The sequence below is a fragment of the Leucoraja erinacea genome, chromosome 16 (assembly GCF_028641065.1).
Source record: "Leucoraja erinacea ecotype New England chromosome 16, Leri_hhj_1, whole genome shotgun sequence".
NCBI classification, from domain to species: domain Eukaryota; kingdom Metazoa; phylum Chordata; class Chondrichthyes; order Rajiformes; family Rajidae; genus Leucoraja; species Leucoraja erinaceus.
The window spans coordinates 43401864-43417960 of record NC_073392.1 but is presented as its reverse complement, the minus strand read 5'-3'; the positions used below and the strand labels follow the sequence as shown (position 1 = coordinate 43417960).

General features: G+C 40.1%; 2 protein-coding genes across 3 annotated transcripts in view; one reads left to right on the top strand and one right to left on the bottom strand.

Annotated features, from left to right (window-relative positions):
• Positions 1–7717, top strand: part of nol8 (nucleolar protein 8) — a 54956-nt gene extending 47239 nt beyond the window's left edge. For both annotated transcript variants that reach the window (XM_055648267.1, XM_055648268.1), the window contains exon 17: positions 3929–7717. In XM_055648267.1, coding sequence (XP_055504242.1) covers positions 3929–3982 — 54 coding nt within the window. In that variant the 3' untranslated portion in view covers positions 3983–7717. The remainder of the gene's footprint in view (positions 1–3928) is intronic.
• Positions 7718–12749: 5032 nt separating this feature from the next.
• On the bottom strand, positions 12750–13913 carry wu:fb55g09 (uncharacterized). The gene has a single exon (XM_055648266.1). The coding sequence runs from the start codon at positions 13467–13469 to the stop codon at positions 12900–12902; it is 570 nt and encodes a 189-aa protein (XP_055504241.1). The 5' UTR covers positions 13470–13913; the 3' UTR covers positions 12750–12899.
• Between the last annotated feature and the right edge of the window lie 2184 nt (positions 13914–16097).

Here is a 16097-nt window from a genome sequence, read left to right as displayed (position 1 = left end):
AGATTTACTAGAATGTTGCCTGGGTTTCAGCAACTAAGTTACTGAGAAAGGTTGAACAGGTTAGGTCTTTATTCTTTGGAGCGCAGAAGGTTAAGGGGGGGACTTGATAGAGGTCTTTAAAATGATGAGGGGGATAGACAGAGTTGATGTGGATAAGCTTTTCCCATTGAGAGTAGGGAAGATTCAAACAAGAGGACATGAGTTGAGAATTAAGGGACAGAAGTTTAGGGGTACATGAGGGGGAACTTCTTTACTCAGAGAGTGGAGCTGTGTGGAATGAGCTTCCAGTGGAAATGGTGGAGGCAGGTTCGATTTTATCATTTAAAAATAAATTGGTTAGGTATATGGACGGGAAAGGAATGGTCTGAGTGCTGGTAGATGGGACTAGGGGAAAATAAGTGTTCGGCACGGACTTGAAGGGCCGAGATGGCCTGTTTCCGTGCTGTAATTGTTATATGGTTATTATATGGTTATATTGGTGCAGAAAAGATTCACGAGGACATTGCCTGGACTGGAGCACTTGAGATAAGAGACTGGATAGGGTGGAATTGATTTCCTTAGAGCGAATGAGGGGTTCGGAGTGGTATGTTTTTTCACATAGGTGGGTATATGGAATGAGCTGCCAGAGGAGATGGTAGAGATGAGTACTTTCATAACATTAAAAAACACATTTGGACAGGTTTGGAGGGATACGAGTCAAATGCAGGCAAATGAAATTATCTTAGATAACCACCGAGGTTGGCATGGATGAGTGGGGCCAAAAGGGCTGTTTCCTTGCTGTATAACTCTGAATCTTCCTTTGGTCCAAGGAAGGTCATGACTTCATACTATCCTGCTTCAATACCATCCAATGTAGTTTTGTCCAGTCACTTGGTTTTTCAATTCATTTTGAGTTTTTCTTTTCTCATTTATAGTATTATGCCACCAAATTTCATAAACTTTAATTTGTGGCTCCTTTCCTTCATTTAGGTTAATCATAGTAAAGAGCTTGGTGTTTGGGTCACAGTGTTGGCATTTGCTTTGTCCCACTAATTTGAACTGCCTAACTCCTAACCAATTTCTTTGCCAAACCAATAGATTACCGGTAATTTCATGCATGCTCATTTTTGTGAACGCTAACTTTTGTGGAACCTGAATGAATGCCTTCTGGAGGTCCATTTAAATAACAAATTTAACTGACAAGTCAGCTCATTCTCAAACATCGAAAAAATATTTGTTGTTTATTACTTCGCCTTTATAAATTTATTTGGCCTCACTGATCAGTTGTTTTTTGTTCAGAGCCTTTAAGCAACATTTTGCCTAAGAGGTTTTGACATTAGGTTATAGGGCCTATGATTTCTAATTTTATCTCTCACACCTATCCTTAAGAGAGGGGTAATATGGGAAAATCTCTCATACAAGGCGCAGCTCATGACAGAAAGCTTGAGAACAGCATGTTCAATGAATTACGAATTTCATCACGAACATTGTTTCCCATTTTGGGCGAAAATCCACAGAAACAGATACATTTATCTATCCTTCAATATTATTATATTGCCTTCACTGTTTTTTTTTGTTTCAATTGTATGTCAATTAATACATGGTGCTCTCACTTCCCTTATTTACTTGAGTTTAATCTTGCTCTTGTGGGGTTAGGGGTATTTGATATTCATCAAGCAGTTATGGGAACTGAGAAATTGTATAAAATTATGAGGACGTATGCAAAAGGGAAAAAACAGTGATTCCCCAGATTTGAAAACAAAGAACTGCAGAGGATATACAAGATACTATGGCAAGAAATACAAGAAAAGAGATGCATGGGAAATTAAGAGAATCCCAGGAGGAAGTCATCCATTGGTCTCCATTTGTCAGTATTTTTTCTTGAATAAATCCAACTCTTAATTTGTGGTTCTATCAATTAGTGGTTCTCCCAAGGTTACACAAAAAAGCTGGAGAAACTCAGCGGGTGCAGCAGCATCTATGGAGCGAAGGAAATAGGCAACGTTTCGGGCCGAAACCCTTCTTCAGACCCAGTGGTTCTCCCAAGTTTGTTGTGACCAAATCTTGCTTCAAATGTGTTGTGACGAATTCCAGCCTTTTCTAAATTTTAAAACTGGTTCATCCCTTACCCTTTTTTCAATCCTAATATTGAATACTTGTTATGCACACGTTTGCTTGCTCTTTTATCATTGTTAGGCCACTTAAGGCTCATTATTCATTATTTTATATCCAAAAATGAGTAGCATTTACTCGGTGTCATTCATTGCCTTGTCATTTCAAACTTTATCACAACCAAATAAGTACTTTTGTAGTGGTTATTATTGTGATATAGAAACTGCAGTATTTCTATTCAATTTGCGCTGGACAAGTTTTCACAAACAGCGCCATAAGAAGAAGAAGATATATCTTTATGATGTTGGTTTGAAGAATAATTATTAGTTAAGACAGTTCTGGGCACCATGTTATAGGAAAGATATTGTCAAGCCTAAAAGGGTTCAGAAAGATATTGTCAAGCTTGAAAGGGTTCAGAATTGAGGATGTCACCAGGACTAGAGGATGTGAGCTATAGGGAAAGGTTGAGTCGGCTGGGACTCTATTCCATGGAGCGCAGAAGAATGAGGGGAGATCTTAGGGGTATACAAAATAATGAGAGGAATAGATCGGGTAGATGCACAGAGTCCTTTGCCCAGAGTAGGGGAATCGAGGACCAGAGGACATAGGTTCAAGTTGAAGGAGAAAAGATTTAATAGGAATCCGAGGGGTAACTTTTTCACACAAAGGTTGGTGGGTGTATGGAACAAGCTGCCAGAGGAGGTAGTTGAGGCTGGGACTATCCCATAGTTTAAGAAACAATTAGACAGGTACATGGATAGGACAGGTTTGGAGTGATATGGACCAAGCACAGGCAAGTGGGACTAGTGTAGATGGAACATTGTTGGCTGGTGTAGGCGAGTTGGGCCGAAGGGCCTGTTTCCACACTGTATCACTCTATGACTATGATACCAGTGAAAACACACCCTTTACTTCCTCAAAGCCTAGATTACAATTGTTCTTACAACATTCGCAGCTTTTGTTACAAGTTGCTCCTTCCTTGTTTCTATGAAAATTAAAGTTTCCTATTGTAACGTAACCATTTGCAACAACTTCACTGGTTTCCATGATTGTGCATTTTGCTACTTCATCACTGATATTTGATCACCTTTAAATTACTCGTAAACATCTAGCATGCTTCTTGGCACTACACATTGTATTTTTACCTACCTTTGCCAAATCCCCATTGCTCGATCGTGTTCATTTTCAGTTAAAGCACATGTATTTTTCACCAATAGTTTCCTTGTTTGACATCTCTGTTGATGCTAGCAATTATTGACTTAAATTATTTATTCCAAGCCATAAATGCAACAGGTGTCACATATTGTCATGACTTTACTTAACCTGATTAAAAAAATATATATAATTGAGTTATGTGTACGAAAATTTAATTGTGATTTCATTATCTTAACATTTGGCTCGGATGAAATGATTTGGAATTTGATTCTCTCACATTTACTTCTACATCATACCTATCTCAACCACGGTAAGTAATTTATTTTTTGATGCAAGGATATTAGGAAACAGAATGCTCTTAATGATCCTCAATCCCGAGGGAGTGCCTCAGAGAATATAGAACAAAAACAGCGTTTGAATTGGATTCCTTGTTGAGTATAAAAAGGAATTGAATAATTAATTGGAAAAATAAAGTTCTGAGTATTTGGAAGGACAAGGAGAAATAGAACTGTGGAGTTGTTACTTTTTCAAAGCTATCACAGGTACAATTATAAAAGGGATCAAATCTAATCCAAATTACTAAAAATAATGACATGTTTGTTTGATCAATAAGTAATTTAAGTAGTGAGCCAAGAAAAGGTATTAATCCAATGTAATGTCACGTTTTATTCCTATTTTTCAGGAATACCGTAAGAAACACAAAGATGCAAGAAGGAAAATAAAAAACAAGCAATGAAACTTCCTAGCGATTAATATGCTGTGAATGAAAACTATTTGCTATTAACTATTCTTTATAAAGGCTCTTTGATAGGGATTTTGTTAATCCTAGTTTTATATGTGTGGTGGTAAACAGGGCAGCTACTGTTTACGAGCTTACACAAGCTAAGCGAGAGCGAAGATCAGTAGAGTAAGGGTAAGATTTAAATATTTTGATGTTTGGCATTTTTTATATTAAAAAATGTTTTAAAGTGATAAGTTTTTAATAATATTTCTTATAATACCAAGTGCATTTGATTGAGCTACAAAACTTCAGTTGTGAAGAAGGAGACATTTGAGAGTTTTGTATATTTTTCTCTCCAAGAAAACCGCCATTTAAATGGCCCAACAAAAATTAAATGTTACCAATTTTAATCAATAAATGCTGAGGAAATGGAGAGGACTATCCTGAAAATGGGTAGCATGAATGTGAGTTTCCCAATCAGAATATTAATTTGTTTTCTTTCCAACTCAGACAATGGACTTGGACAATTTATATTCAAGAATTGTTTATATAAAAACAATGGTTACCATTATCTAAATGGACACATATCGATGGGTGATCATCACATACCATAGAATATCTAGCAAATCATTAAAAAAAAATGTTTTTACTTTTATGAACATGAGTTTCTGGATGAATTAGTCTGTTATAACTCTAATACAGACTTGTTTTGTACTTATGGTGCCTCACCTGTTGTATGCATCATGCATTTTCCATTTTTAACTTCAATTTTTATTTTATATCAATGATTAGAAGTGCTGCTTCATACAATCTTAATTAGAAGGTGAACTTGATATACAGAATTATTTCTCACTTCTGTCACATCCTGCATCTTCTAGGAAATTTCCCGGGCAGTTATTATGAATGGGGAAGAATTGACTCGTATTACAATATTTATACTTATCCAGATACATTCCAGTGTATCTGCATAGTAGATACAAAATCCCGCCTCCTTGAAAATTTGTATATAAAGACTTTGACATACTTTAAATTACTTTATTAATTTTTTTGTAGATCGTCATTGCACATGGAAAATTAGATTCCTTTCAGTGATTTACACAAAGATTCTCTTGATTCTATCAGAGCTATTGGGAGGTTTTAATATTCCTTAAAAAAAGAAATCCAGAACAAAAAACTTTTTGGATTAGTTGCAAGATGCCTTTAAGGACATTGGAGGTTCCCTTATCACACAGGTTATCATGCAGGAATGTAAAATTGGAGTAGTGATAATTAAAAAAATTATTTGTTCACATTGTCATGACAAATTGCCAAATAGTTCTTGATGTGGCAGACATTTGCTCTTAATAAAAGATCAGTATTAAAATTAGATTGTTTCAAGGGTGTAATACCGCTCATCAAACTGTTGAACTGAGGATTGTTCTTGTAGTAACCCTGATGAGACATACTGGACCATGTCTCGTATTCAATGTCTTTCCAGTTACTAGCTGTAATACTTAGATTTCACTTGAAAACTTGTATTGAATAACATCATCTATGAAATTGACTTTTTTAAGGCAAGAGAACTCTATTTTCTATTAATTTCATCAACATTGTATCCTGCAAACTCGAAAGGCAGTCCTATCAATTTAAGTTTGTCGCCTGCTTAAAGGCCTGCTATTTCTTAATTACTGATAGTAGATTTGTACTTTATGTTTGGGGATCTCTCAACAACCACCCTTTAATATAGAATATTAAACACCATTGGTTATACAAGTGAGAAGATGAAGTTACACCTCAATGCACTTTTTAATGAACTCATTGAACTTAACTAAAATGTTCTGAGAAACACAAAGGAGAAGTAAACTCAGAGTTTTAAATAGGTTTTAAAAATCTCTAGCTTCTGGACAGGCCTAAGCTATGCATTAACCAGATTTCTACACTGTACCCTGATCTTGCTCTTCCAACTCTCCAGCGAACAATCAACGCAAGGGATTGTCCTGGTGCCAAGGTACTTCTCAAACTCACTCTGACTAACACATTTTAAAATGCTGCCATTAAAAACCCATGGCTCGATGAAATTAAATATATACGTTTTACTTATACAAGTCATATAAAAGCCCACTGTTTTACCCATCTTGACATCGGGTCTGGTCTTCTTACAAAACATCTCCACGATATAGATGTTTCAGCACATGTCCATGTGTGAATCACTCAAAAGGGCCATGTTGTAGGTGAAGGCAAGTCGGTACAGCTAACATGGTCTATCCCTGAATAAAATGCACCCATTCCTATGGTAAGATCCATTACGATCAATGATAAATCCAAGGCGAGCAGGTCACCCTCCTCAGTGGATGTTGTTTACTGGGATTTTCAGAGGCCTTTGATAAGGTGCCGCACGTGAGGCTTCAAAACAAATTACAAGTCCATGGCAAGATGCCAGCATGGATAGAAGATTGGCTGATTGGCAGAAGGCAAAGAGTGGGAATAAAGGGGACCTTTCCTGGTTGGCTGCGGTGACTAGTGGTGTTCTGCAGGGTTTGGTGTCGGGTCCTCTACTTTTCATGTGATATGTTAATGCTCTCGATAATGGAATTGATGGCTTTATGGTCAGGTTTGCAGATGATACAAAGATGGATGGAGGGGGAGTTATTGTTGAGGAAGCAGGAAGTCTGCAGAAGGACTTGGACAGGTTGGGAGAGTGAGCAAAGAGGGAGATCCCATGGTTGATTGGGCTAACGCATGAGGAGTGTTTGATGACTCTTGGCCTGTGCTAGCTGGAGTTTATAAGAATGAGGGGGATCTCATTGAAACCTACCGAATAATGAAAGGCCTAGATTGTGGATATGTAAATATTTTCTGCATTGGGAGTGTCAAGGACCAGAGGGCTCAGCCTAAGAATACTAGGATGTGCCTTTAGAATACAGATGAGGAGGGATTTCTTCAGCAGAGAGTGGTGAATCAGTGGAATTTGCTGCCATGGACATCTATGGAGGCCAAGTCATTGGGTATTTTTAAAGCAGAGATTGTTAGGCTCTTGATGAGCAAAAATATCAAAGGTTATGGGTAGAAGGCAGGAGAATGGGATGAGAGGGTAAAATAGATCAACCATGATTGAATGGAGAGCAGACTGAGTGGCCAAATTCTGCTCCAAAGTCTAAGGATCTTAACTCCCATTTCATAGGGATGGATGCCATTTTTAATACAGGTTGCTGAGCCTGCACATAAATTTGCAATGAGATTCATAAAATGGGCATCATACCTACGCTAACCAAGGCTATAAGAATAGGCCTATGGAGCAGAATGTTTTAACTAATTCAGAAAGTATTGTGAGATCTTTTATCGTTGAGAATAACAATATTTTCATTGGATGGCCATAACTTTGAAATCAGGACAGTGTGGCTGCTCTTAATGCAGGTAGGGGATCCTAATGCATCCAACACAAGAAGAAAACATCCTTGCTAAGATATTGATGTCCACTTTTCAAAAGCCAATAAGAGATGCCTACCACGGTGACATCTTTAAATATCATCTACTTTAAAAACAATTAAGGGTATCATTATTGGCCCAAGATAAGCTTGGACTGAACTTGCCAATATCTGATTTATTATTAAAAAATGCAAAGCAAGATTTAAAATGCTCTTCCAGAATACTAATTTCAGAACTGCCAATCAATCTTTCAATAAATCACTGCCTCAGATCCACACATTGTGCAAGTACTGAGAAGATATACCTTTATTGCACAACCTGTGAAATATTTCTATAGTAATTTATTTTGATTTATAATAAAACTTGCAATGGCCTTGTGAACTCTTAGGCTGTGAATTTATTTGGCAGTTCAGTTTCCTACATATTTAGATAAATCTAGAATATATAGTGGTATCATGAAAAAAAACATCAGGTTATTTTTAACCCATTTGTGACTTGCTGTCACAAATAATTTGTAATGAACATCAAAGGAAAGGCAGGTTTATGTATTGAAGCTAATGTTTATAATGAGAATCCATGAATAGTATTGGAAGCTTTATTGAATGAGTTGCATATAACAATAACAGATCCTCCAAGACTGGAACAAACTCCACAGTTTTTAACTTTATGTTGCCTCTGACTGGTCAATTGAGTTTTTGCAGTAACTCCAGACTGACAGGTATAACTGTCAATGCAACTGATTATCTTGCAAAAGGCCACAAAGTGCTGGAGTAACTCAGCAGGTCAGACAGCATTCCTGGAGAACATGGATTGATGATATTTCAGCTCGAGACTCTGAAGAAGAGTCGAGACCTGAAATTGTCACCTATCCATGTTCTCGAGGGATGTTCTCTGACCTGCTGAGTTACTCCAGCACTTTGTATCATTTTATGTATCAACATGCATCTGCAGTTCAGTGTTTCTACACTCTGAACATCTTGTAATCCTACCCTCAGCAATGACTTAAATCAGTCAAATCTCAGGGTATTCATGAATGGACAAGTACTGGCTTTGATGAACCCAAACAAAACAAACTTGGGAAATTTGCTCTTAATTTTTTTTTTTAAGATTAAAGAAACAAAGGGAAATATTGTATTCACTGAGGAATTATTTTGGGGTGCATCACCACACCTCTTTTCATACACCAAGATTGCCTCTCAAGCCTATAGTGTGTTCCAAATTGGGCAGATGTCAGAAGTTGCCTAATTTTTATTTTTAGTGATGCAAAAATGTGGAATTATGACCAATAACATTATTGTTCATCATTCTCAGTACTGAAGTCAATCAGAGATTTCCCTAACCCAAGATAGACACAAAATGCTGGAGTAATTCAGCAGGACAGGCAGCATCTCTGGATTGAAGGAATGGGTGACATTTTGGGTTGAGACCCTTCTTGAAACTACTCCCTTTGTAAATACCAACATATTGAGTGAAAACAAATTGTGGTCACTGATGTAACATAACAAGTTTGTTATGTTAGGTAACATAACAAGTTTGCTCAAAAACACAGGTTTGTTTTATCCAGAGATTATTAAAGGTGGGAACCACAGTTCTTCAAATTGTGGTCTGTAATCTTGCATCCAGCATCAAATTGAGATGGTAGATGATGGCTCAATTTAACATCTTGTCTAAGACTACCAGAAGCACTTTTATATCTTTACTATTCTCGCATCAGAAATCTCTTCGGAAAAACCATCACAATTGTGATGGGTCAAAAGATCTTTTATGCTGCAAGAACCAATCAATTCCTTTTGGGGCTTTAAAATATCAACTCGTATGACTCCTACTGTTCTGCCACATTAGTGCATAATGCAGCATTGTAACCCACCCCAGGATGGTGAACCGTATTTGATGTAGTATCAGTATGATTAAATTCAGAAGTCCAACATTTCTGTCCTCAGGCACTCATTTTAATTAGTATTCTGAAGGAAGCCTTATTATATTTTGTTATTAATAACAAACAGCTTCACAATAATAATCTTTCCATCGTTTCACTTGTTTAATTCAACCCACATTATAGCCAAATATTTATTAAGTGGTGCAAAACACAATTTGCTAGAGGAACTCAGTGGGTCAGGCAGTATCTGTGGAGGGCAAAGACAGATGATATAAACCTTTCTTCAGGGAGAATATCTTCAAAATAGCCATAATTTGAGGAGATTTTACTGTGGAGCAGCAAAATTGAGATGAGTGCAGATGGTGGAATTTGAGTGGCATGCAAAATGCTAGAGGAACACAGCAGGTCCAGTAGCATGTGGGTGGTGATCAGCACTTCTCCGGTCAGTCTTTCTAGCATTGGACTCAAAACTAATTCCATCAAATTCCAGAATGTGGAAACAAAATAAATTGCAACATTAAATTTTGATTAAACCATACAAAGTCAAAGTAAATCAGGCAATAAATCTGTAATGGGTTACGATTGTTATATGGAGACATCAGGGACTTTTTAACTCCAGATTCCAGCATCTGCAGAGTGCCAAAGGAACTCAGTGGGTCAGGCACCATTTGTTTAGGGAATGTAGATGCGAGGAACTGCAGATGTTAGTTTACAAACTAAAGACAAAGTGTTGGACTAACTCAGTGGGTCAGGCTGCATCTCTGGATAAAATGGAAAGGTGACGTTTTTGGTCACCCCGCTTGGGTGATTTATAACCCAACAGTCTGAATATTGCTAGCCCCCCCCCCCCACCCCACCCCACATTTTATCCCCTAACCCACTATTCCCCTTTGCCACACCTGGACACACGCCCATTTCTCCCTGTCCACCTACATTCCTTCTTCTGGCTTCACAATTCTCACCTCTTCTATTATCTCACATGTTTCAACTTTTAATCTCTGGCCTTTGACCCATCATCTGTCTATCAAAATCCACCTTCACCTGTATCCACCTCTCAGTCGCCACGTGTTGTACTGATCTCCTTTCTTCATAGTCACAGTGACACAGCATGGAAACAGGCCCTTTGGCTCAACTTGTCCACACCGGCCAACATGCCCCAGCTACACTAGTCCCACTGTTTGGTCCATATTCTTCCAAACCTGTCCTATCCATGTACCTGTCTGTTTCTTAAATGTTGGGATAGTCCCAGCCTCAACTACATCCTCGGGCAGCTTATTCCATACACTCACCACCTTTGTGAGAAAAGATTCCTCAGATTCCTATTAAATATTTTCCCCTTCATCTTAAACCTATGTCGTCTGGTCTTCGATTCACCTGCTCTGGGCAAGAGACATTGCATCTATCCGATCTATTCCTCTCATGATTTTATACACCTCCATAAGATCACCCCTCATCCTCCTGCGCCCCACGGAATAGTCCCAGCCTATGCAACCTCTCCTTACAGCTCAGACCCTCTAGTCCTGGCAACATCTTCGTAAATCTTCTCTACACTTTCCAGCTTGATATCTTTCCTATAACATGGTGCCCAGAACTGAACACGGTACCTTGAATGCAGCCTGATCAATGTCTTGTACATCTGCTCTACAACTTCTATACTCAATACTCTGACTGATGAAGGTCTATGTGCCAAAAGCCTTTTTGACCACCTTATCTACCTGCAGCTCCACTTTCCAGGAAACACGCACCTGCACTCATTGATCCCTCTGCTCTACAACACTCCCCAGAGCCCTACCATTCACTGTGTAGTCCTGCCCAAAGATGGTCCTGCCCAAGTTAAACTTACCAAAATTCAACACCTCACATTTCTCTGTATTGGATTCCATCAACCATTCCTCAGCCTACTTGGCCAATCGATCTGCACATTTTTACAACCAATCGATCAAGATCATGCTGCACATTTTTACAACCATCTTCACTCTGCAAAATCACCCACTTTTGCATAATTAGCAAACTTGCTAATCTGGACCTGTATGTTCTCATCCAAATCAATGATACATATGACAAACGGGGACGGGCCCAGCACCGAACCCTGAGGCAGCACTCTGGAGAGAGTCAGTTCAGGCCTGTGTGAGAGAGAGAGAGGGGGAGAGAGAGTCCAAGAAGATAGACACCAGTTGCTAGCGGGACAGGCAGCATATCTGGAGAGAAGGAACCATCACCCAGACTGAAAGTTTCACCTCTGTAGATCATAAAAAACGCCAATTCCGTTAAGATACAGTCTTTATTCATTTTGACAAAATAAAAAGACGACTTCTTTATTGACCAGAGAAGTGCATCTGTCTAAAAAAACAGATATTCTTCAGTCATAAAGAGCTCGGGTCAACGACTCTTACCACCCACTACCCCCGATGTTCATCCCAAGTCACTCTGAAGTCCCGACTCGAAATATCGTCGCCCATCTATGTTCTCCAGGGTGCTGCCTGACACTCCAGCTGTCCAGCACACTGTGTCTGTATCTATAGGAAAGGGGACGTGTGAAGATTTGGGTTGGTAACTCGACGTCTGAAGGTGGGTCTCGACCCGAAGCGTCCCTTTCGCTCCACACATGTTGCCGCGCCTGCTGAGTTCCTCCAACACATTTTCTTACGATTATCAGCTGCTGTTTGCCATCTTTTTGTTTAGTCATGTGACCGTGCTTACAAATCAAGGACAACGTATTTCTATCTGTCGAGTTTCAAAGTATTGTGGTTTTAAGAATCGCCGCTCAGCCGTGAGGTTTGGATACTAAAGTGATAAACATCCAATTAATGCATTCGGGTCGAGTCCTCTTCATCGCGTTTAAATAACAACTCTGACAAAGCTCTCAGTTATAATATTTCTTCGTACGTTTTTTTTGTTACATCCAATCAATTATGTAGCTTGGCCCTGCAACTAGAAAAATAACAGATCCGAAAGCTTATGGGGTTTGTCAATTCGATGCTACGGATGTGATAGTGGTCGTTTCCGCCACTAACGAAATCCAACGACTGCCAATATAACTGTCAAGACTGTCCTCTGCCTAATGTTTTTACTCCCAAGTTCCGGTCTTCAATAGTACGTGAACCTTTTCTGACCTAAAGTATATGTGTATTTCCCGTTATAAAAGTGAGTCCAGTGTTAACCTACTGAAAATGGAGTTTCACAGCACATATGAAGTATCCCATGACATGAGAAGTATGTAAGGCCTATTAAAAGAAAAAAAGTTCCAGATACGTGCGGATCAATTTTCCGCCTCTCGGCGATCCCAGAGATCTGTAAATCTGGATCTCAATGCTGACTTGGAACATTAAATTGATCTTACAAAACAAAGCTGCAGATGCTCGAATCTGAAAAGAAAATAGCAATGCTGGAAGAATTTAACCAGTGAAACAGCATCTGTGGAAAAATAAATCAGACAACATTTCAGGTCAGAGACCCTTCCTCGGAACCCTACATTTTATTGTAAACAAAGACTCGACAATGTAAATTTAAAACAAGTTTATTGGCAAAGTACACAATACTCATTATTAAAATAGTTCGCAGGCGTCACTAGCTGGAAACTCAAAAAAGACAGTTCTCTCCACCCACTTGGTAACAGCTCGTCTCAGGGCAACTTGATTGTGACACGTTTAATCAATCTTCAAACGCACTGCAGAACGCTGCAAAGTCCCGTAGCATAAAACGTTCACTTTTCACCACGTCGTCCTCTGAAGGAAAATATTGTATGCTCTGATCTTGATCGACCGACTCAAACTCGAAATGTAACAGGTTATCGTCACACGGGAGAGACGTGGTGTAGTCCAGCCCACCACGGGCGTTCTCTAACACACCCAAATACGAGTCGATGTCAATGTCCAGCTCTATTTCTGAGCCACTGTCGTTCCCCGTCGAGTCTGACCTCATATGCATTAACTGATATTTCTCGTGCATCAAAAACTGATTAGTATTTCTGGGTGCTCTCATGCCTGGTGCCCGGTTGCCGTGTATGTTGGCTGGGCGTAATGTCACCCCCGAGGCTGTGAACGGCTGGTGTTGGCTGCCAGGGCCAAAAGCAATACCCCCTTTGGCACCTTCTGCTCTGCCTCGCCTGTGGCAGCGACGACCCCCTCGTTTCGAATCGGGTCTGTTCTTCGAAAAAACTCTCCTATCGTGCCGCTCTTTACTAGCCTCCCATCGGGCAACGCCTCTTCTGTTGTGGGACATTCTGACCAAAGATTATAGAGGAGCTCCTCTAGGATCTTTGATTCTGACTTCTTGATTGAGCGTGCCTTACCTTCTCACATACTCTTCGGCTTCACAGCCTTTCGATGCGAAGGAATCAAGTTGTTTCTTGAACGATAACAGTTACCGACGTGCCCGCAAGCACTTCTTGTCGTCTACCTTTTCACTATCCGCCTTAACTTTTTTTTCACCCAACGTTTACTACAGTGCATGCCCGGGGTTGGGTGAACCTGGATCAGCTTTTAGTGTCGCCAAGGAAATCAGTTGTTTTCTGGTAATATACTGGACTTAATACAAATTGCTCAAAGCGCTTTCTCCCAAACAGCTAACAGAGAGGCGTGTGCGTAGAGGCATTAAGACAACTACACACCGACGCTGCTCTGCCAACAACACTGATACTTCTTGTTACTGAGCTTTCTATTTATCAACGTTCCAAATTCGAACGCGAGGCTGCGTGTCACATGACCGACACCACCACCCCCCCCCCCCCCCCCCCCCCCTCTCTGCCTCCTTCACCAAAACATGGTCGACTCCCTAATTAGACAGGCAACACAGAGAGTGGGGGTTGGGGGGAAAGTTGTGTGGTGCGATCAAAGTCAAGAGAATAACAAAACGACAACAATCTCGAAAATAAAAAGCTTTAACCGTGCAGTTTATAAATCCGCAGAATACTTGTGAACAAAACAAAACAAAACAAAACCCACCTCTACCGCTGAGTTTCTCCAGCATTTTTGTCTACCTTCTACCTCTATCAATGTGCAGCGAGGAAACTGCAGTTGCTGGTTTAAACCGAAGATAAACACAACAATGCTGGAGTAACTAACGCTGAGTTACTCCAGCATTTTGTCTCTACCTCTTAACAATTTTGGTCGTCGTAGCTCTATGTTAAATGTAACTATTCGGGCACTTTTATTTATGGTTTGGTTTTAAATATGGCGCTGGTGAAATAAAATGATTTATTAATCGGAAAGGATCTGTCACGAAATAATGTATAATTTTGTCGGTATTTCATGATCATGTGGTTTGCAGCCACAACCATCGCGAACGTGACCAACGGCTGCTTTCTTCACTGTTTACAATGCAGAGTACAACGCGTTTGGCAGGGGAGAACAAATGGGGGAGGGGTCTATGAGAACATAATGTATCCAACTACTTTATCTGATCCGTACTGCACAGTACTCTGCAGGGACAGACGCCCGTGGCCTCGCGTCTCTTATTTTAGTTCTACGATTTTTCGTGAGGGGTCATTAACAGATTATTGTAGAACAATTCAGAATCATAAAAGGCACTCATTTTCATAAATGTCTTTGACAGTCACCAATATGTTCCTCAGCTCATCATGTATATGCTGACAATTATCATTTGTAGTAAATCCCATTTATCAGCACTTGGTCGGTATATGCCTTGGCAATTGCTTGATCAGTGGTTGATGAGATTGTTCTTAAAAGTTGTGAGAGATCCTGCTCCCACTCTCAGGCAGCAAAAGAAAGTGCTGGAGGAACTCAGCGAATCAGGCAGCATATGGGGAAGGAATTGGCCTACAACGGTTTTGTCGGGAGCCTTTTTCAGTCCTGTATGTAGCATGGAAGACGTGTAGTACAACCAAACCATGTTTTCTGAAGAAGGGTCTCGACCCTAAACGCCACTCATTCCTTCTCTCCAGAGATGCTGCCTGTCTTGCTGAGTTACTCCAACATTTTGTGTCTATCATGTTTTTTATCCTACCAATATGACCTAATTTGAAACCCTTATAGGACATCAAGTCAAGAAGTTTATTCGTCACATACACATACGAGATGTGCAGTGAAATGAAAAGTGGCAATGCTTGTGGATTGTGCAAAAAAAACAAACTACAAATAGAATGGAACAGAATCACATATTACATATTTGTGGGAGGGAAGAAAAAGGAAAAAAAACAGCAATTTAAAAAAGACACCACACAACAGTAAATTGGTACAGTAAAGTTAGTCCCTGGAGAGATAGGAGTTTACAGTCTTAATGGCCTCTGGCAAGAAACTCCTTCTCATTCTCTCCGTTCTCACAGCATGGCAATGGAGGCGTTCGCCTGACTGTAGCAGCTGGAACAGTCCATTGCTGGGGTGGAAGGGGTCTCGCATGATCTTGTTGGCTCTGGAGATGCACCTTCTGATGTATAGTTCCTGCAGGGGGGCAAGTGTAGTTCCCATAGTGTATTCGGCTGAACACATTACTCTCTGCAGAGCCTTCATGTCCTGGGCAGAGCAGTTCCCAAACCAAATCGTGATATTTCTGGACAAAATGCTTTCCACAGCTGCTGAGTAGAAGCACTGGAGGATCCTCAGAGACACTCTGAATTTCCTCAATTGCCTGAGGTGGTAAAGGCGCTGCCTTGCCTTACTCACCAGTGCTGCAGCGTATGATGTACGTCAGATCCTCAGAGATGTGGACTCTCAGGTATTTAAAACAGCTCACCCTATCCACAGGATCCCCATTTATCCTCACTGGTGTGTACGTCCTCGGATGATGTGCCCTCCTAAAGTCCACGATCAGCTCCTTAAGTTTTTTTTGATATTCAAGAGGAGGCTGTTGTCCTGACACCAGAGTGCCAGATCAGCCACCTCCTCCCGGTAG